Below are 22,001 nucleotides of genomic sequence, written 5' to 3' on the forward strand. Positions count from 1 at the left end.
TTAAAATGTATAGAATTCATACTAGATTATACAATGTACCTGACTATAATTACTTGTGATAAAAAAAAAGTTCACTGGCATAATAATGAAAAAGGGTATGTGTATAAAATTGTGTCCTTAAATAAAATGTATAAAATGCTAAATATACGATTATCTTCAAATATTTTAAGTAAATATTAATCTAGCAAAAAGGCATAAAAATAATAAAATAAAGAATGGAATAGAATGTGGTGGTACATGCTTATAATCCCAGCATTTGGGAGGCTGAGACTGGAGGATCACAGTTCACAGACAGCATCAGCTATTCAGTGAGGCTCTCTGCAACTTAGTGAGACCCTGTTTCAAAATAAAGAATAAAAAATAGGGTAGGGGGTATGGCTCGAAGGTCAAATACCCCTGGGTTCTATCCCCAGACCCGCAAATAATAATAATAATAATAATAATAATAATAATAATAATAATAATAATGAATAACTTAAGATTATACTTCTTTAAACTGTCACTGCTATTCGTATGATATGAAAGCTAAGGAAAAGTCATTTGACCTTACTACAGAATGAAGCATATTATACAACTCAGTACTGAATAAAAATGGAATCTCATGTTGTAAGAGTTATACTTTCATGTAAATATTAAAAGTATAAGCCATCATTCATAAGGTTAATGATATTGTGCCATATCATTTTAAGCACCTCACTTCAAATGTGATTTTGAAAGAAATTACTTTCTTATCTCAAAAAGAATTTTTCCAGATCTAAACCAAAAATCTTCAGTACACACAATGGTTCATCATCACTAACAATCCTCAGAAAACTCATAGTTTTTATATAGAAAAATAATTAACTTTTAAGAAGTCTTAACAACTATTCATTTAGTGAAAGCACTTCAGAATACAGACTTCAGTTACTGCACACAGGTTCAAAAAATACCAATCTCATCACCATTTTAGGAAGTACACTGGGGGACAGGACTAAAATGAGACATTCAAACCTATAACAAATTATCAAGTGAGTAAGAATTCACTGAATAAAGGAAGTTGGCAGAATATAGAAAAGGAAAAATTATAGTAAAATTCTCAAAGAACATTTGAAGAAAAATAAAATTTAGGTGACCTTGGAGGTGATAAATTCATCCTGAAAGAAACCAAAATAATAAAAAAATGCAGGATATATAAACAAGTCAAAATAATGACAGAGAGACAGTGACTGGATAAATCTTTGAAACGAGCCACTGTTTGTGTGTGTGTGTGTGTGTGTGTGTGTGTGTGTGTGTATGTATGTGTGTGTGTGTGTGTGTGTGTGTGTGTGTGTGTGTATGTATGTGTGTATCTACTGAGGATTGAACCCAGGGGTATTCTACCACCAAGCTAACCCCTAGCCCTATTTTATTTTTATTTGGAAACAGGGTTTCACTGGGTTGATGAGAATCTCAGTACTTGCTGAAGCTATCCTCAAACCTGTGATCCTCGTGTCTCAGCCTCCCAAGTAGTAGGATTACAGGTGCATTGGGTGACTATTGACTTCTGAAATGATGAAAATAGTGTTCTATCTAACAAATGCACTTCTGGGCTGTGGATACAAAAATAAAAGTAAACCTTCAGGCCGGGCGTGGTGGCGCACGCTTGTAATCCCCGCACTTGAGAGGCAGAGACAGGAGGATCGCGCAGGTTCAAAGCCAGCTGTGCTGGCTTAAGAGACCGTTTCCAAAAAAAAATTATAAAATATGTCTGGGAGTGTAGCCCAGAGGTAGAAGGGCTTCCAGGAACCCCAGTATCACACACACATTAAAAAAAGTAAACCTTCATAAATATCTTAAATATCTTCAATCATGAATGAATTTAGTGTACTATACAATGAATGGTTACCTTTCATACTGTTTTTCTATTTAGTTAATCCCTAACAAGCTTATAACTATTACAATGTATAGAATTCATACTAGATTATACAATGTACCTGACTATAATTATGATAAAAAAAGATTCACTGGCATAATAATGAAAAAGGGTATGTGTATAAAATTGTGTCCTTAAATAAAATGTATAAAATACTAAATATAAGATTATCTTCAAATATTTTAAGTAAATATTAATCTAGCAAAAAGGCATAAAAATATATCTTGATTCTCCAGAAAATCTATAAATCACAGGATAATGATGTTGATATAATATTTAAAATGAAAAGCTAGCAAAACATGAGGAAAATACTTTTACAATCTCTTGGCATTCACATGAGCATTTAAACACTAATAAGTATAAAAATGTTCTCTAAACTTGAAGATATTCAATAAAAGAAAAAGAAAAATAATAATCACTCAACTACCATTCAATTGGGCAGACTCTGATGTACAATTGCTTCCTTTTGGTTATAGATTCTCAATATATGCATTTGTATGTCTTGGGTTTTATGTTCAATTGCAGCCAATAAAAATATGATAATAGACACCACAAATTATCTATTCTCAAATTTTCCTGAAGCAACCTGACTACTTCTATCATACTTTAGAAACCAAATAGAAGTTTGATATCTACTAAAGGAAAATACTATACTGATCTCTTTGTAACCTAGATGTGACTATACAAAATAAGCTGAAATAGGAAGTGGGTTAAAAATGAAAGTACAGCCAGGCATGTTAGCGCATGCTTGTAATTCCCGCGCTTTTGAGGCTGAGGTAGGAGGATCACGCAGGTTCAAACCCAGCCCCAGCTACTTAGTGAGGCTCTCAGCAACTTAGTGAGACCCTGTTTCCAAAAAATTATAAAATAGGTCTGGGAGTATAGCTTGGAGGTAGAAAGCCTCTGGGTTCCATCCCCAGTACCACCAAAAAAAAAAAAAAAAAAAAAAAAAAAAAATTAAAGTACAAACTTCTTCTGGCTTTTAAACTTTTCAATTACCAAAATCAAGAGGGTACAGTCAAAAGAAAAGATTTCACCCTAACATTTCATGACTACTGATCCCTTCAATGACCATCAGGCAACTTTGTCTTCATATCTTTAAAAAGAATTTCAAGAAAGACAGCTTAGATAATGTCAGTAAGCACAATCTGCAGCACTAATAAAAACAGGCTTTACCACTTAATCACATCATTTAACAGAAATACAGTTTGTATAGCTTTGGGTTGAAGAGAGGGTCTCCTGGTGAAAACCCAAATGACATAGTATTTTCAAGATAATGCATTGTTTTGATAGTAACTATAATTTTTAAAAAGTCACATCCTAAGACCTGGAAGCCAGACAACTACTTTGTAAACTATACTTAGAAAGGTAAATTTGAAGATAAGAAAGAGAAAAGGCTAATTCTCCAATTCTTCTTTCTTAGGCATACCCACTAAAATAATAAATGGGATTAAAACTTGCTTAATCTAAAACCATAGCACGTCATTACCATGGATAAAGAAAAATAGCCAAGCCGGGTGTGGTGGTGCATGCTTGTAATCCCCGTGCCTGGGAGGCTAAAAGAGGATCCCACAGGTTCAAAGCCAGCCTCAAGCTATTTAGTGAGGCTCTCAGCAACTTAGGAAGACCCTGTTTCCAAATAAAATATAAAGTAGGTCTGAGAGTGTAGCCCAGACATAGAAGTCCCCTGGGTTCCATCCCCAGTACCATAAAAAAAAAGAAAAGAAAAGAAAAGAAAAGAAAAGAAAAGAAAAGAAAAGAAAAAGAGCCCGAACTTCTCCCTGAATCCATATATTGTCTTGCTTGATTGCTTTCTTTTTTGGTGGTACTGGGGGTGAAACCCAAGGGCTTTTCTACCTCCAGGCTATACTCCCAGACCTATTTTATACTTTATTGGGAAAAAGGCTAAAAAGGTAGTTGAGGAACATGTACTCATGAATGGCAGGCTTAATGTATTCCCAGCATCCCACTGGCATCTAGACTTATAAAATTTCTATTTGCTAAGCCTAATTATTTGACTCATTACTTCAACCTACTATCTTCTGTTGCCAGCACTTGAGCACAAGCCAGAGACAGCTTTCACACTTCTTAGAGAAAATGGGATTTCTTCAAATCTTGATATTTTTAAATGCAATTCTAAAAGGAAGTAAATTCTAAAAAGTAAATTCTAAAAAGACTATACATAAAAATAACCAGGCATGGTGGCCCAATGCTTGTAATCCCAGTACTAGGGAAGCTGAGACAGGAAGAGCATAAGTTCATGGCCAGCTTCAACAATCTAACAAGGCCTCTAACAACTTAGAGAGACCCTGTTTCAAAATTTTTTAAAAACCTGGTGTGGTGGCTCACACTTGTAATCCCCACATTTGGCAGGCTAAGACAGGAGGATCGCACAGGTTCAAAGTCAGCCTCAGCAACTTAGTGAGGCTCTCAGCAACTTAGTGAGACTCCATTTCCAAATAAAGTATAAAAATAGGTCTCAAAGTATAGCCCAGAGGTAGAAAAGCCCCTGGGTTTCACCCCCAGTACCACCAAAAAGGAAAGCAAGCAAGCAAACAAGCAAGCAGGGCTAAGGGTATAGCTTGAAGGTAGAATCTCCCTGAGTTCAATCCCCAGCACCACCAAAAAATTAACAGATGAAAGAATGGATGGATAAAATAAGAATTTCTAAATACTATTTGGAGGCTCCTATTTTGACCATACTAAATTCTGCATTATCCAGATTGGGGTATCTGTACTAGAGTTTTTCATACTAGGCTAACTTCTTCATGAGATTCTATTTGCATTTGGGCATCTACTATCACCACTGATGAGTCCCTTGAGCTTGTGAACTAAGTTTAACATTATTAAACAAATATAACTAAGTAGATAAATCCTCAGGGAAAAGTTATTTTGATATCATCTAAGTCTCTGCCTGTCCACACAACACTGACATACAGAGGAAGGGAAAATACACACATATACATATATTCACGGTATATTCATTTTTATTGTTTTCTATGCCTTTTAAATGATAGAATATATCCATTAGTATTTCCTTTTTTTGGGGGGGTGTCTAGGGATGGAACCCAGGAGCATTTGACCTCTGAGCTACACCCTCTGTCCTATTTTTTATTCTTTATTTTGAAACAGGGTCTAACTAAGTTGCCGAGGGCCTCACTAAGTAGCTGAGGCTGTCTGTGAAACGCGATCCTCCAGTCTCAGCCTCCCGAATGCTGGGATTACAAGAGTGCCCCACCACGCCTGGCCTTATTCATTAGTATTTTTAACATTTACTGAACAAATTAAAAAGGAAGTCTTAAGAGAGATATATGAACAGATTAAAAAGAGAATGACAAGGTAAGATCAAGTTATAATGTATAAAGGTGTATTTATTCTTAAAGTATTCTGTCTGCTAAATAACTCCTATTGTTAGTTAAACTAGATCTTTCAAACACTACATAAAATAAAAATCACTGTATTAACAATAAGAATTTTTAGGTCAAATTAATTTTAATAATAAAATTTATATTCTAGTTGATCCAAACTGCAGGTTGAAAAAGGACCCTCAAAATATTCCTAGTGTCAGGCAGTAACTTTCTCAACAAGACCTCCAAAGCACAGGAAATTAAAGCAAGAATTAACAAGTGGGATGGCATCAAACTAAAAAGTTTCTTCTCATCAAAGGAAACCATCAAGAACCTAAAGAGAAAGCTTACAAAATGGGAAAAGATCTTTACCAGCCACTACTCTTTAAGAGGGCCAATATCCAGAATATACAAAGAGCTCAAAAGACTCTACACTAACAAAACAAATAACCCAATCAAGAAATGGGCAACTGAACTGAATAGACGATTCACAAAAGAAGAGATACAAATGGCCAATAGATACATGAAAAGATGTTCAACATCATTAGCCATCAGGGAGATGCTGAGATTCTATCTGATCCCAATCAGAGTGGCAAGCATAAAGAAATCAAATAACAATAAATGTTGCCGAGGATGTGGGAAAAGAGGAACTCTTTTACACTGTTGATGGGAGTGCAAAGTAGTTCAGCCGCTATGGAGATCAGTGTGGAGATTCCTTAGAAAACTGGGAATAGATCCACCACATGATCCAGCTATACCACTCCTGGGTTTCTTTCCAAAGGAGTTGAAGTCAGAGAATTACAGTAACATATGCATACCCATGTTCATAGCAGCACAATCCGTAATAGCCAAAATATGGAACCAACCTAGGTCTCCATCAACAGATGAATGAATTGCAAAATTATGGGAAATACACAAATGGAATTCTACTCTGCTATAAAGAAGAACAAAATCCTGTCATTCGCAAAAAGATGGAAAGACCTGGAGAACATTATGTTAAGTGAGATCAGCCAAGCACAGAAAGAGAAGGGACATATGTTTTCTCTAATGTGCCCAAACTACGGAGCCTTGGGAATACCAGAGGGACTCCAGATAACGGAAGGGAAACCTCAGGAAAGCTGAAATGGAAGGGTAAAGGATGAAGAAAGCTGAGGTTGATTAATGGAGGAGCTACATTTGAATATGTGTAAAAGTATGAATGCAGCATGCTTAACCTGGACACTCACTGTTGGGAGGGGGAAATGGGAAGTAGGGATTGCAGAGGGTACCAAGCACAGTCTAAATGTATGCCATTTTAATATGATCCACATAAAAATAAAAAATAAAAAAATGAAGCCCTTTTAACATTAAAAAATACTCATTGTTTATATTGATTACTTTGGATACTTTCAATACACAAAAAATAATCCTATTAATATGGTTATAAGATTAAAGATATTTACTTACTTGAAAAGTCAAAAAATGATTGATTCTGAAACTTTTCTATTTTAAGCTTTTATTTGTATAATCAAACGCATCTCCTTTTTAAATGCATGTACCCAAAATATTTGAAGTAAGACATTTTATTATTTTTTTATTTATTTATTTTTGGGGTGGTGCTGGGGTTCCTAGAAACCCTTTTACCTCTGGGCTACACTCCCATACCTACTATATATATATACATATATATATATGTATATATATATGTATATATATATATGTTATTATATATATATATATATTTTTTTTTTTTTTAAATTTGGAAACAGGGTCTCTTAAGCCAGGTACTTTGAACCTGCACAATCCTCCTGTCTCTGCCTCCCAAGCACGGAGATTACAAGCGTGCGCCACCACACCCGGCTGAAGTAAGTCATTTTAAAAGCATGTTCAATTCAATAGTAACCCATACATCACTAAACCAGCATATACTAAGGGTCTATTTTGTCACCATGAGGGGGTAGAAGGATGAATGAAAATATACCTAGATATTCCTTGCCCTCAAAAAAGTTTAAAAATCCATCGGTGGGAAACACCTCTAAACCATGATTTCAATTACTAATAAAGAGCTATTCAGCATGATTCAGTAATACTTGAAAATGCATATATCTTAGTACCCTATAAGCTACATTTCTAGGTATATAGAAATTATAAAGAACTCTTATGCATAAGCACAGGATTTTATTACAATACTACCTATGACAGTAAAACAATGGATGCAATGTCAGTGTACTTCAAGAAGAAATGAAAGAACAGGAGATATATATATATATATATATGTGATATAACATTAACAGTTAAAAAGAAATAATTACATATTCATTATGGCTAGATCTCAAAAGCAAAACTAAAACACAAAGTGTACACTGATACACACTTTGGGGACTAAATACCTAATCATATGACACCAGATACAAATCAGGAGACTGCAAACTAAACAAACCATTTGTTGTTTATGATTATTTACATGTATATTAAATATTTTTAACAATTTTAGATCATTGCCAAAGTTGCCTCTAGAAGGCAGCAATGGGACAATAGCAATGTAAGACAATGAAGACTTAAAAGTTTATTTGCTTTATTAATTCAAAAATAAAGAGCAAATTAAACAAAATGTTACCAATCTGAGTGATGAACACACAGATGTGTTACGTTTAGTATTCTACATTTTTAATTTATCAATATTAAAAAATATAAAACTCAAAAATTTGATCCCATTTCACATTTGCTGAAATCATGCTATAATCCTTATTACTAAAAGACTTCAAAATTCCTTAGCATAATGCTCAAGAATCTAACAAATTGGTCCCTGCCCTTCTTTCCAGACCACAATATAAACACTTCTCCCACCCTCTAGCCATTAAACTAATGATCCTATAACACCCATCTCTTATTAAACATTCCACATATTTTTCTAGTGCCTGGTCTTTGTGAATGCAATCACCTTCCCCCAAAATAGATTTGCTTGCCTAATCATCACATCACGCTACATCAAAGCCCAGTTTAAATTTCCCTACAACTTGTAGGATTTCTAATTTCTCCCTTATCGATACTTCACCCAGCAGTTACTATTTTTTCCAACTGTTCCAATACCACTAGACCAGGATCTTCTCTCTTTGAGTAGAACTTTTCCTTAATTCCCAACATCTCTCACAGTGCCTGCACATAATTAGTGTTCAAATTTTAACTGAACTGAATGACCATTTGAAAAAAGTGAACAGGGCCAGAGAGTTGTCAGTTTATGAATCCATTAAAATTTATATTAAATCTGCCGGAAAAAATAAAACAGTATTAGGATGTAGATCACAAAAATATAGAACACAAGCCAAGCATGATGGCACACACTTGTAATCTTAGTACTTGAGAGGCTGAGACAGGAGGATCTCAGGTTTGAGGACAGTCTCTTTAACAGAGAGAATCGGCAACCTAGTGAGACCCTGTTTTCAAACTAAAAAAAATAAAATAGGACTGGAGGTGTAGCTCAGTGGTATACTTTGCTGGGTTCATCCCCAGTAGCAAAAAAAAAGGTACATATATGTATGTATGTATGTATGTATGTATGTGTATATGTGTGTGTGTGTGTGTGTGTGTGTGTGTGTGTGTATTCCATAAAATAGAAAAACTTTGTATAAAGACTGCAACTCTAGCCAGGCACAGTGGCACATGCTTGTAATCCCAGTACTTGAGAGGCTGAGATAGGAGGATCACAGGTTCTCAGCCAACCTCAAGAACTTACATGGAAGCCCTCTACAACTTAGTGAGACTCAGTTTCAAAACTAAAGAATAAAACAGGGTTTAGGGTGTAGCTAAGAGACCAAATGCACCAGGTTCAGTCTTCAGTACCTCAGAACAACCTCAGCAATTTAGGGAGCTATTAGCAATTTAAAGAGGCCCTATTTAAAAATAAGTACTGGGACTGGGCGTGGTGGTGGCGCTTGTAATCCCCGCATTTGGGAGGGAGCAAAAGGAGGATCACGCAGTTCGAAGCCAGCCTCCCTGGCTTAAGAGACCCTGTTTTCAAATAAAAATATAAAATGGGTCTGGGAGTATAACTCGGAGGTAGAAGGGTTGCCAGGAATCCCAGTACCACAAAGAAAGAAAAAGAAAGAAAGAAAGAAAGAAAGAAAGAAAGAAAGAAAGAAAGAAAGAAAGAAAGAAAGAAAGAAAGAAAGAAAGGGGAAAGGAAAGGAAAGGAAGAAAGAGAAAGAAAATAAAGTATATGCTGGGGTGAAGCTTGGAGATAGAATGTCCCTTGGTTGGACCCCTAGTACTACCCAAAACCAACCAAACAAATAAAAACAGAAAAACAAATAGCCAGTCAAAGAATTCTATCCAAAAAGTAGCAGAGCAGAATCTTGTGCAGGGAGAATAAAGATGCAGAAAGAATATGCTTACAAAGGTTCTAGATCATCAGTAACTGTACAACTGCTATGATTTGAGTGCATCCCCCCAGTTTATGTGTTGGAAATTTAATCTCCAATGTAACAAACAGTATTGGAAGTAGGGTTTAATAAGAGGTGATTAAAGCCGGGCGTGGTGGCGCACGCTTGTAATCCCAGCATTCGGGAGGCTGAGACCTGGAGGATCACGGTTCGTGGACAGCCTCAGCTACTCAGTGAGGCCCTCTGCAACTCAGTGAGACCCAGTTTCAAAATAAAGAATAAAAACTAGGGCAGGGGGTGTAGCTCGGAGGTCGAATGCCCCTGGGTTCCATCCCCAGACCGGCAAAAAAAAAAAAAAAAAAAAAAATAAGAGGTGATTAGTTTATTAGGGCTTTACCCTCATTAGTGGTTTAATATCATTATCATGAGATGTTACAAGAATGAATTTGTTACAAAAGCCAGTTCAGCCCTCTCAGCCCCTCTTGCTTGCTTTTGCATGCTTCTTCCTCCTCCTTTCACTCTCTCCCTTTCCTCTTTTGCCCTCCAGCCTTCTGCCATGGGATGACACAGCACTAAACCCCTTACAGCATGATACCCACCTTCTTGTACTTCCTAGTCTTCAGAACTATAAGCCAAAAAAGTCTGTTTTTTGTAAATGAACTAGTCTCAGGTATCCTGTTATTATCAGCAGGAAATGGGGTAAGATCATATCCTAAATATGACTTACAATAGCTTTGTGGTAAGTGCCACACAGAAATATATATGATATAAAAGCTATCACTGGAAGAAAGACAGATGCATACAATATGCTACACTCTCATTATAGTTGAATTCATCAAATCTATTTCTAGAGTCTACATAAGTTTTGCAGAAAATGCAAAATGCATTTATGTAGGTGCTCAGGACTTGTCTTACTTAAAAATGACTGAACAAAATTTATTCTCTTTTGAGAAGATTCTACATCCATCTAAGTTCTCAATTCTCTACTTTGTGATAAACCATTTGCATCACAAAATGTCAAATCATCTTCACTTTCCATGTGACAAAGCTTCTCCCTCTGAAAAACACAGGGCCTTCAAATCAAGGCCACAAATAATGTTCGAATATCTTGCTACCTCATATAAAATGGCAAGTTCATTCTGTAGGCATTCTAGATGTAACTAATATTTCAAATGACTTGAAAAAGCAGTTTTCCCATTAAGATCACCTAATGGACAAAAATTTAAAATGAAACATAACATCAGTAGAACTGTAATAAGTACTATATCTTCATAGTTACATTACAGACACAAAAGCTATGTCACTGAAATATACAAAGACAATGCTGCCATCTAAAGGCCAAGATATAATATAAAAAGATGTATACTCAAATACTGCCAATGGATAAAAAACTCATCAGTTTGGTATTTTAAGTCTGCAAAAATTATATTTAGAATAAACAGTATGATTATTTTTAAATTATACAATGAAACATATTCTTTTTGAAAAGATTCGATTATCAAAGTTAGTGAAATAATTTGACTACGTATGAGTATTTGTCAAAGCACATGTTGAATTCCACTGATATCTAGTCAGTGTTCTAAGTATTCTATGAGTTGTGAGTAAAGCCAGTTGATTTGGGGCAAAGGTGCCAAAAATATACACTGGAAAAGAGAGAGCCTTTTCAACAAATGGTGTTGAGAAAACTGGTTATTCATCTGTAAAATAATTTTAATTAAACCCTAACCTCTCACCCTGTGCAAAAATCAATGCAAGAAGTATCAAAGATTTGGGAATTAGACCAGAGACTTTGAAATTACTAGAGCATGTCATAGGACCAAAGCTCTAACATATAGGCACAGGTAGACACTTCCTCAATAAGAACCCCAAAGGACAGGAAATTAAAATGAGAATTAGTAAGTGAGATGGCATTAAAGTTTCTGTGCAGCGAAGGAAACAAAGTCTAAAGTGTGAGTCTACAGAATGAGAGATCTTTGCTTGCTACTGTTCTAATAGAGGACTAATGTCTAGAATATACAAAAAACTTAATGGACTTAATGTTAAAAAAAAAAAAAACAACAAGAAATGGGCAAATGAACTCTGAACTAGACACTTCACAAAAGACGAAATACAAGTGGCCAATAAATATATGCAGAAAAATTCAACATCATTAGCAATCAGGGAAATACAAATCAAAACTACACAGCGATTTCATCTAACCCCAATTACAATAGCAATCATCAAGAATACAAACAACAATAAATGCTGGTGAGAATGTGGGGAAATGGGAACTCTGATACTGTCAGTGAGACTGCAAATTAGTGCAGCTGCTAAAGAGATTGTTGTGGAGACTCCTCAGAAAATTGGGAATGGATCCAACAACAATCCGGCTATACCACTCCTGGGTATCTTTCCAAAGGGACTGAAATCAGAATATTATAGTGATACATGCATATCCATGTTTACAGCAGCAAAAAATCACAATAGCCAAATCATGGTATCAGCTAGGTGTCCACCAACAGACTAATGAATTACAAAATGATGAGATATAAACACAGTGGAATTCTACTCCAGAATAAAGAATAACAAATTTTGTCATTTACAACAAAATGAATGGACCTGGAGAACACTGTGCTAAGTAAAATTTAACCAATCACAGAAAGTGAAGGGTCTACTGTTTTCTCTCATATGTGGAAGCTAGGGAATAATCTGGATACTAAAGGGACTTTAGATAAAAGAAAATAAACCTCAGTGGAAAAATGGAAGCAGTCTAGATAAGGATGATGGTTAGAGGGGAAGAGGTAGAATTAATGAAAAAAAAAAAACTTCCATTAAAACTATGTACAGAGGGTGTGGTGGCACCTGCTTGTAATCCCAGGACTTGGGAGGCTGAGGCAGGAGGATCACAGGTTCATGGTCAGCCTCAGCAACTTACTGAGGCCATCTGCAACTTAGTGAGACTCTGTTACCAAATAAAAGAATAAAATTGGTCTAGGGTTATAGATTGGAGGGAATTCTGCCTAGGTTCCAATTTAAAAAAAAATCTATACATAAACAAAATTATCAATGCCAAACTCAATATCACATAGGGAAAGGAGTGGGGAGGAGGCCAGGAAGAAGGTCACTAAGTGCTGTGTACATACATGTCCCTGTCATTCAGATCTTCATTACTATGTGAGACTACAATACACCTTTAAAAGTGTGTTTAAAAAAAGACACAAGGTCATCAGCTTAAAAAATGAAACATTTACTAAGTGAAAACAAAGTACTTTAAATTATAGCTTTACAAGTAATTTAAATATTTCTCTTTATTTCACAAATGTTTAAAAAAGCAAGATTCCTATGGGAAGTTATTAATAACTGACTATAAAATAAAGTTCAAATTATTTTAAATTTCTCTTTCAAAAAGCTCAAATGGGAAGAATTTTGTTGATCTTTAAGATTTAGCAAAATTACTTCAAATTCCTAACAAAATAAAAATATTTAATGAATAAAAATAAATACAAAACTAATTTCCATAGGACCTAAGTATATAATTTGGAGAAATGGGGAGATGGAACTAAGACTGAAGCCCTGGGGTAAAGTACCTCTGAGCTATACCACTAGCCCTTTTTTTTTTAAATTTTGAAATGGGGTACAAGTTGTTGAGGGTCCTTGCTAACAGATGAATGCTAAACCTGACCTCAAACCTGCAATCCTCCTGTCTCAGCCTCCCAAGTATTAGGATTACAGATGGTGGGCACTTTCACATCCAACACATAACATTTCTTTTTCTTTTTCTTTTTTTGTACTGGGGATTGAAACCAGGGCCATTCTACCTCTGAGTTACATCCTCAGCTCTAATTTTTATTCTTTATTTTGAAACAGGGTCTCAATAAGTTGTACAGAGCCTCAACTGCCAGGAACCTGCAATAGAGCCCATCTCAGCCTCTCAAGTATTGGGATTACAAACATGCGCCACCACCCCAGCTAATATAAAAAAAACTAATTTGAAGATAAAGGAGAACCTTCAAACATAAACAGCTACTTTCTTTGGAAAACCATGGTAACAAATATTTTACTGTGACTATATATATATATTATTCTGTGTTTATGCAACAAAACAATTATTAGTCAAAATTAGTAAATAACTTGAATACTATCCATTATCTTGTATAAAAAGTGGAAATCAATTGTTAAAACAATTTTAGATACAATATAAAAGCTACTAGGATTTTAGAGTCTCTTATCACTTAGAGGTTGTACTAAGCAATTTGAGGATATTGTGTCATCAAATTCTCAAAACTGCCATCCATAAAAAGGCAAATATCAATAACCCTTTTGACAAATGAAGTTTAAAGATCTTAAATAGTTTTTCCCATGGTCACATGCAGATGAGTAAATACCAAAACAAAAAAAAAACTCATTCTTTCTGACCCAAAAAACCTAGTCTGGGTTACAAGATCCTACAGCCCCAAGTGATTACATTTTTATTAAAAGTAAAGAAGAATATGAAGCACTTTTACTATATATTTTCAAGGAGAAAATATTATATGTTGGGGAAAAAAAGCATTTACTTTTAATTCATACTATTTTGATTTTTTTAACATCTTTTTTTTTTTTATTTCTTGTGGTATTAGAGATGGAACCCAGAGGTATTCTACCTTCAAGCTATACCCCACCCCTATTTTTAATTCTTTATTTTGAAACACGGTTGCACTAAGTTACAGATGGCCTCACTAAATAGCTGGGGCTGGCTATGAACCTGTGATCCTCCTGTCTCAGTCTCTCCAGTATTGGAATTACAAGCATGTGCCACCACACCCTGCAAAATAACATCTTTTTTTAAATACTATTATCTCACCGGAAGTACTGATGTTTCAAGAAATCTTTCAAAATTTAAGCTCATATATGAGATATATTTACCAAATATATCAAATTTGCCAGGGATGGTGATACACACTTGTATTTCTAGTAATTAGAAGTCTGAGACAGGAGGACCGCAGGTTTTAGGCCAGCCTCAGAAATTTAGCAAACCACAGCAACTTTGCAAGATCCTATTTCAAAATTTTTAAAAATAAGCCATATGTGGTTGCGCATGCCTATAATCCCAGAGGCTGAAACAAGATCCCGGGTTCAAGGACAGCCTCACCAAGTAGTGAGACTCTCATTAACCTAGTAATATCCTGTTTCAATTAAAAATAAGATAGGGCTAATGTGGGGAGAAGTGTAAGTCAGAAGTAGAATGCCCTGCCTTCAATCCCCAATACTACAGAAATATTAAATAATAATGAAAAAAATTTGAGGTAGAATATTCCTGGGTTCAATCCCATATGTGTGTGTGTGTGTGTGTGTGTGTGTGTGTGTGTGTGTATGTGTGTGTGCGTGCGCATACTCATTCTTTTTGACCCAGAAAACCTAGTCTTTACAAGATTATATAGCTCCAAGTGATTATACTTTTATTAAAAGTAAAGAATATGAAGTATTTTTACCATATTTCAAGGAAAAAATAGTCTCTCCATATATTTATTTATCTCTATATATAAAGACAGAATATAAACTTATCTCTCTCTCCGAAGAGAGAGAGAAAGAGAGAGAGAGAGAGAACTCTGAAAATATCTAAGTATAAGAAGCAGAAACAAAAGACCACACGTTGTGTGATGTCATTCACATGCAGTGTCTGCATAAGCAACTGCATGGAAACAAAGTAGAGCAGCAGGTGCTAGAGGAAAGTGCTAGAGGGCACAAGGATTCTTTATGAAGACAATAAAAATGTCCTGGAATTAGATGTTGTAGGTGACTGAGAAACTTTGTGAACATATTAAAAGCAAACAAATCATGTATTTTAAGAACAGTAAAGCTGGGCACACTGGCACATGCCTGTAATCCCAGTACTTGAAAGGCTGAGACAGAAGGATTGCAGGCTTGAAGCCAGTTCAGACACCTACCAAGAGCCTCAGCAACTTAACAAAACCGTACTTCACACCAGAGGACCTCAGTTTGCGGACAGCCTCAGCTACTCTGGCCCTCTGCAACTTATTGAGACCCTGTTTCAAAATAAAGAATAAAGAACGGGACAGGGGGCATAATTTGGGGGTCAAATGTCCCTTAGGTTCCATCCCCAGACCCGCAAAATAAATAAATAAATAAATAAATAAAATTTTAAAAAGCACTAGAAAGCCAGGCAAGGTGGCACATGCTTGTAGTCCCAGTACTTGGGAGGCTGAGACAAGAGAATCATGGGTTCGTAGCCAGCCTCAGCTACTTATTGACGGCCTCAACTTAGTGAGACTCTGTTTCAAAATAATAATAATAATAATAATAATAATAATAATAATAATAATGAAAGGATCCCCCTTTCTTCCTTTTTCCTTTATTTTTTTTTACCTTCTTTGCCCTTTCACCTTTTTTCTCTTGCTCAGATGCCCTCCACCCTTCAAGATGGCCTCCCTTCCCCTTGAATCCCTCGTTTTTCCTAATTAAAACCTTTGCCTTTATCTCTGACTGACACTTGTTAAAATTCTTTTCACCACAGAAGTTACTGTGTTTTCCCATGACATATTATTTGGCTTACCCAATGTGGGGCTTCAGAGATTGGCATTTTTAAGTCCACTCATGGCATATTTTTCGGCACTCAACTGCAAAAGTTTGGAGAAGCTGGCATTCATAAGTCTAATGAAAATGTTTTGAGTTTTTATACCTGTTTTTTTTTTTAAATATTTTCTTGGTGGTGGTGGTACTGGGGGTGGAACCCAGGGGCTTTCTACCTCCAGTCTATACTCTCAGACCTATTTTATATTTTTTTATTTGGAAACAAGGTCTCACTAAGTAGCTGAGGCTGGCTTCAAACCTGTGTGATCCTCCTGTCTCAGCCTCCCAAGTGCTGGGATTATAAGCATGAGCCACCACACCCGGTTTATACCTCTTTTTAAATATTCTATTTGTGTGTATGGATCCTGGAGAGTGCTAGGGAGCTCAGAGATGTATAAATCAGATGTGTACGGATTAAAGAGGCAAGTAATGGGGCCAAGCCCAGGGGTGGTAAGGTCAAGCTGGCAGAGGATATCTAGCCAACCCAACCATGGTTTTCTTCCCAGGGGAAGGAAGGAAGGAGGCTGTCCGCCTGTCTGACCACTGCTAGCACCCTAAGAGATTTCTCTCCCTCCCCTACCCTCTCCTGGCCAAACCCCTTCCTCCCTTAAAGGGCCTACTCTTTTTACAGAAAACAGCACAAATTTTTGGACCCTGGCACATTTTAGCAGCCAATTTGTTGACTGCTATGAGTACAAGCTCTAAATTGTTTTTTTTATTTTCTTTTTGTCTTACTGCTCTAGTTATTGTTGGCCGACCACTTGGTTGTGGGGGGTGGGGGTTGAGGAAACCTACGGGAGATAAAAACTGTTTATTTAAAATGTACTTTGTCTTAATCTCTTGTTAACATTTAATTTTGTCTTTATCTAGGAAATGTCCTCAACATTTTAAAAGAGAGCTTTGCAAGTTATATAATAATTATTCATTCTGCTTTTTAGATTATATGTTTTCATGTTTTACATGTGTGAGGTTATAGATTCTTAAGAGCATTCAAATTACTGGGGATGAGATAGAGCTTCTATAACAACTTTTAGTTTTGTTTTGTCCTTTTCTGTAGAAACCAAAAAGGGCCTGAGTCTGGCACTGGGGCCTATGTTTGGTAGGGCCAAAGAGGGCACCTTGTGTCTAGAGGGGGCAAAGAAGGCACCCTGATCTGGTAATGAAAACAGATAATAATCTGATCATGATTGTCTTTGTTTTGTCTCTGTTTTAAAATCCTAGTCCTGTGATTTTCTCTTTATCTTTTCAGAAAAAAAACCTTAAAGTGCACAAACAAGATCATGAGTAATTAATTCTGCTTCTATCCCTAAGAACTCTCCCCTTGAGTACATTTAAATAAGTAAAAAGCAAAAATAAAGCTGGGCATGGTGGCACATGTTTGTAATCCCAGCATTTGAGAGGCTGAGACAGGAGGACCGTGGTTTGCTGACAGCCTCAGCTACTTAGTGAGGTCTTTGCAACTCATTGAGACCCTGTTTCAAAATAAAATTCATCAATAAGACTTGGTTTATTCTGTTTGCCTTGACTGAGTAAATGTCTTATTATTGTATAAGAGAGACACAAACATCTGTCAGGTAACAAGTTAATTTCTGATTATTAATAATATTCTCTAAGATTATGAAAATCTAGAGCTATTTGATTTTTTAATGCTATTAACCTACATAGACTTATAGTTATTTTACTGAGCTAGTCCAGTGTTAAAAAAAAAAAAAGGATCAATATTCAAAGAACCCTGATAAGATTTATTAATGGGTTTCAAAACCTGGCTATTCTATTTGGTCAAACAAAAATAAAGAGATATAAATCCTGCTTTGTTTCCAGGATCTCAGACTCCCATTTATCACCTTTTTTGTGTGGCCTTTGGATTTTTTAACAACAGAGACAAGGCAGACAAAATTAAGAACCAGAGGAGACAAATGTAGTCCATTTCTTTTTTTTTTTTTTTTTTTTTTTTTTTTTGGTGGTACTGGGGTTCCTGGAAGCCCTTCTACCTCCGGGCTACACTCCCACAGGCTGCACTCCCAGACCTATTTTATACTTTTTTTATGTGGAAACAGGGTCTCTTAAGCCAGCATGGCTGGCTTTGAACCTGCAAGATCCTCCTGTCTCCACCTCCCAAGCGCGCAGGGCAGGGGAAGGGGATATTACAAGCGTGTGTCACCATGCCCAAGTCCATTTAATTACTTTGTCTTTGAGTAATAAGTCCCTGCCTGCTCAGAGATACCCAAAGGCTTCCTCCAGAGAGAGGAAAAGTAGCTCAAGGCCATGCACCTGCATTAATTGCAAAGAGTCTAGGTATTGGGTCAATGACTGCCACTGAGCAGAGTACATCTGCATCTGGGTTGTGACCCCTCTGTAAAGAAGAAAACATTGGGATTCATAATTACCCCCACCTCCGAAGGGAAGTGAGGTCATCTGCTCCCATCATGGCTGTCCTCAAAGACTGAGCATGCTCAAGGCTCGGCAAGGCTCCTTCTGATCAGTCCTCTAACCCACTGGATATCACAATAGAGGAGTCTGGGTGACTCTTGATGTGGCAGGTAACGATATCAATTTTCTTCAGAGACAGGGCTTAGTTCTTTCCTGGCTTTGTCTCTCCTAGGATTCTTTTTTAGAGACCTGTATTGTAACTGGGGTTGACATCACCCCAAGGCCAAACAGATTTATAATTTTTTAAACGTTGTAAAAAGATTATTTAATCCACTCTTGTATGCTAACAAGCCTGATGCTAGTGGTCAGCCTCTAACTAACTCTTATGTAAAATGGTTTATTGATGAGAGCAACTTCATGAGTGAGGAAACTCAGAAAATCAGGCTACACAGTAGTAGACCCTCAGGAGGTAAATAGAGGAAGAACCACTTCCTCCAAACACCTCAGAGCCCTGGTTATGCTTACTGCCCATTATGTGGTAAAAGTACAACCAAGTGACTGTCTTACTCAAAACCTGAAAAATGGGATTCACCATTCTGTCAAAGGGGACTTTTCAAGTTCTTAGCACTCCTGCAGCTTTTTAACTACAAAAATATAATTCCTGAATTCATATGTTTAAAATTAAACCTGTTCCTCTTGAGACTTTACAAGAACAAGGCCCTAAAATCAAGAGTAAAACTTCAGAGGCTGATAACACCTGTGAGCACTATTCCTGTGAACCTTTGGAAGATTTTTAAGTATTATTCAAAAGGACCAAGAACATTAAATCAGGATAAGTTTTTTTAAGTACCTGTTGAATTTGTGGGCTCGTACCCACTTCCAGTTCATCTAAATGACCTTGGTAGATGTTCCCTTGCAAAAATGGTTAACATCTTGGTAGGATCAAAGTTTTATTTTCTTGGCCAGTATACTTTGCATCAGTATATTCTTCTGTTGTTTAATCTGCTGTTATCTAAGGCTAATATTTCACATGTTTATGCCTTCTCTTCCAGAACATCAAAGGATAATGGTTCTGCAGCCAACAAAAGACCAGAACATGCTTTGTCTCCTTTAGACTAGTCAGGACAAGGTTTTGAGTCCCTGGACATGCAGGATCAATACCCCCTTGTCAGCTGGGAAGAAATTATAGAAGTTGGTCCTTTGTCCTTCAGCAGACCTTATAATTAAAGTCCAAAAGTCTCAGTGGGGAGAAGTGACGAAGTAGAATAGAAAAAATAAAATTTTAGGTAGAAAGGAGACAAATTGGGAAGGAAAGCATATTTAAAATCTGAAAAGGTTATCTGTGACTCCTTTAGGGTGGGTCTTGGGCAGATGCCAGGATGGGCCCACACTTTTAATCACAATGACCCTTTGTCTCCTGTAGGCCAACCATACTTTTAATCACAATGGTCCCTTTACTAAGAATCCCAGGTAATTCCTAGTAAACAAAGGGTCCAGGAGGAGGAGGACAAAGATGGGGACACCAGCTGCCAACTACCTCTCCCTGTTGCCAGGGGAACCTGAAGATTAAGAGGAAATCCAGACCTCTAATATAGAACTCCACCCACCAGCTCCTGAAAGTTCTATAAAATAATTGAAAAAGCAGCAAAAACCCCTTTTTTGCCTTCTGCCCTTTTTTTACATTTTTTGCCCTTTTGCTCTCTCTGGCTCAGATACCTTCCACCCCTTAAAACGGCCTCCTTTCCCTAATTCCTTGTTTTTCCTAATTAAAGCCTTTGCTTTAAAAAAAAAAAAAAAAAAAAAAAAAAAAAAAAAAAAAAAAAAAAAAGATAAAGCTAAGGATGTACCTTGGAAGTAGAATGCCTCTGGGCTCAACCCAATTAAAAAAAAAAAAAAAAAAAAAACGGGTGGTATAGCTCAGAGGTAGAAGTACCCTGGGCTTAATTCCCAGTAACCAAAAAAAGAAAAAAGAAAGAAAGAAAGGAAGTAAGAAAGAGAAAAAGAAAACTGAATGGTTTCAAATATATTAACTACATGAAATGTATCCAAGATATATATGTATGTATTTAAAATATAAAATCTATGTAAATATCAAGATTATCTTCCCCATTTACTGAATCCCATTTTCCACCATAAAAAGCTCTGTAGTCTTCACATTTTGTTTTTAGGCACTAAAAAACCTAACTACTTAGCATTATAACAATTCCTAGGGGAATCAAAAGAAACTATAATTACAGACATGTTTGGCAAATAAAATTTTATATTTTAAAATTTATCCAAGTAAATTCACTGTCAGAATTTAGAAAAGATCCATTAGCACATGCTAATGAGGAATGTTTAATAAGCAAGTACCATATACAAGCATCTATTCTGTTATATGACAACTTATAAAATTATTATTTTGAGAGGATTCTGCTTTTTACTAAGTAATATTCTCCTCTCAACTATCCAAGTTACAGACAGAAGAAAAGTTCTAAACAAAGTTTGAGGAATCCCAAGGTTAGATATAAAATGAACAGCATGAGAATTAAAACAGGTACTTACTAATTTGTTTTCCTGCATGTATATTCTTTGCAATTTGAGACAGCCCTTAGCTATGACGATCATGCCTTCATCTGAGATCTTGTAACACTGGCCAAAATGAATATCTTTGAGTTCTCTGCATTTTGAGCCCAGCTGTAAACAAAAAGATTCCACTAAATGCTCAGGAAATAAGAAAAGCAACATATTTCTAGTGTTATTTTCATACAAATTTGAAAATATCATAACTAAAGAACTTATAAGTTGTTTTTAAAATAAGAAAACAGACAATAGTTTAAAATACACATAAAAAATCTAACATTTTCTACCTTCAAACATACTTCCCTACTTCAACTACCTCACATTACATTTAGATCAAGGTATCTAGATTCCTTATTGGCTCAAATTCACATCTTTTTTACTCTTTAGTCTCAATAGTGGGGGCAGGACAACATAAAGGTATAAATTATGGTGTTTTCATAAAAATAGTATAGTTATTAAAATTAGAATATCTGACCAAAAATAAAGATCTGATACAAAAATAAATGTATATACATAAAAATAAATGCATATACATTTACATAAGCTCTCATAGCATAATCTTATTTTGTAATGAAATAATGTTCCTTTTTTCGTTTTTGCAACACTGGGGATCAAATATATGATGGGCCTTGTGCATGCTAGGGAAAAGCAGGAAATGTTCATTTAGAGGCACATACACACAGGAGGAAAGATCTTTATATGTATATTAACACTGTATTAACAGTGGTTATTTCTGATCAGAGACTGGGAGGAATGTTTTTCTCTTCTACTTAGCAATCTTCCCCAATTTTTTTTTTCCAGGTCTGGAGGTGGATCCCAGGGACATGTGACCTCAGAGCTACACCCATTGCCCTATTTTTTTTTTTTTTTTTTATTCTTTATTTTGAAACCGGGTCTCACTGAGTTGCAGACAGCGATCCTCTG

At 35.9% G+C, this 22,001-nt stretch overlaps 1 protein-coding gene across 1 annotated transcript in view; it reads right to left on the reverse strand.

Annotated features, from left to right (window-relative positions):
- The window catches only part of FBXL17 (F-box and leucine rich repeat protein 17), a gene marked incomplete at both ends in the record, with an annotated part of 527,314 nt that overhangs the window by 467,200 nt on the left and 38,113 nt on the right, over positions 1-22,001 (reverse strand). The window contains one exon of the mRNA XM_080692979.1: positions 21,060-21,191. Coding sequence (XP_080549105.1) covers positions 21,060-21,191 — 132 coding nt within the window. The remainder of the gene's footprint in view (positions 1-21,059; positions 21,192-22,001) is intronic.

The sequence above is a fragment of the Muscardinus avellanarius genome, assembly GCF_963383645.1.
Source record: "Muscardinus avellanarius genome assembly, chromosome: 1".
Classification (NCBI taxonomy): Eukaryota; Metazoa; Chordata; class Mammalia; order Rodentia; family Gliridae; genus Muscardinus; species Muscardinus avellanarius.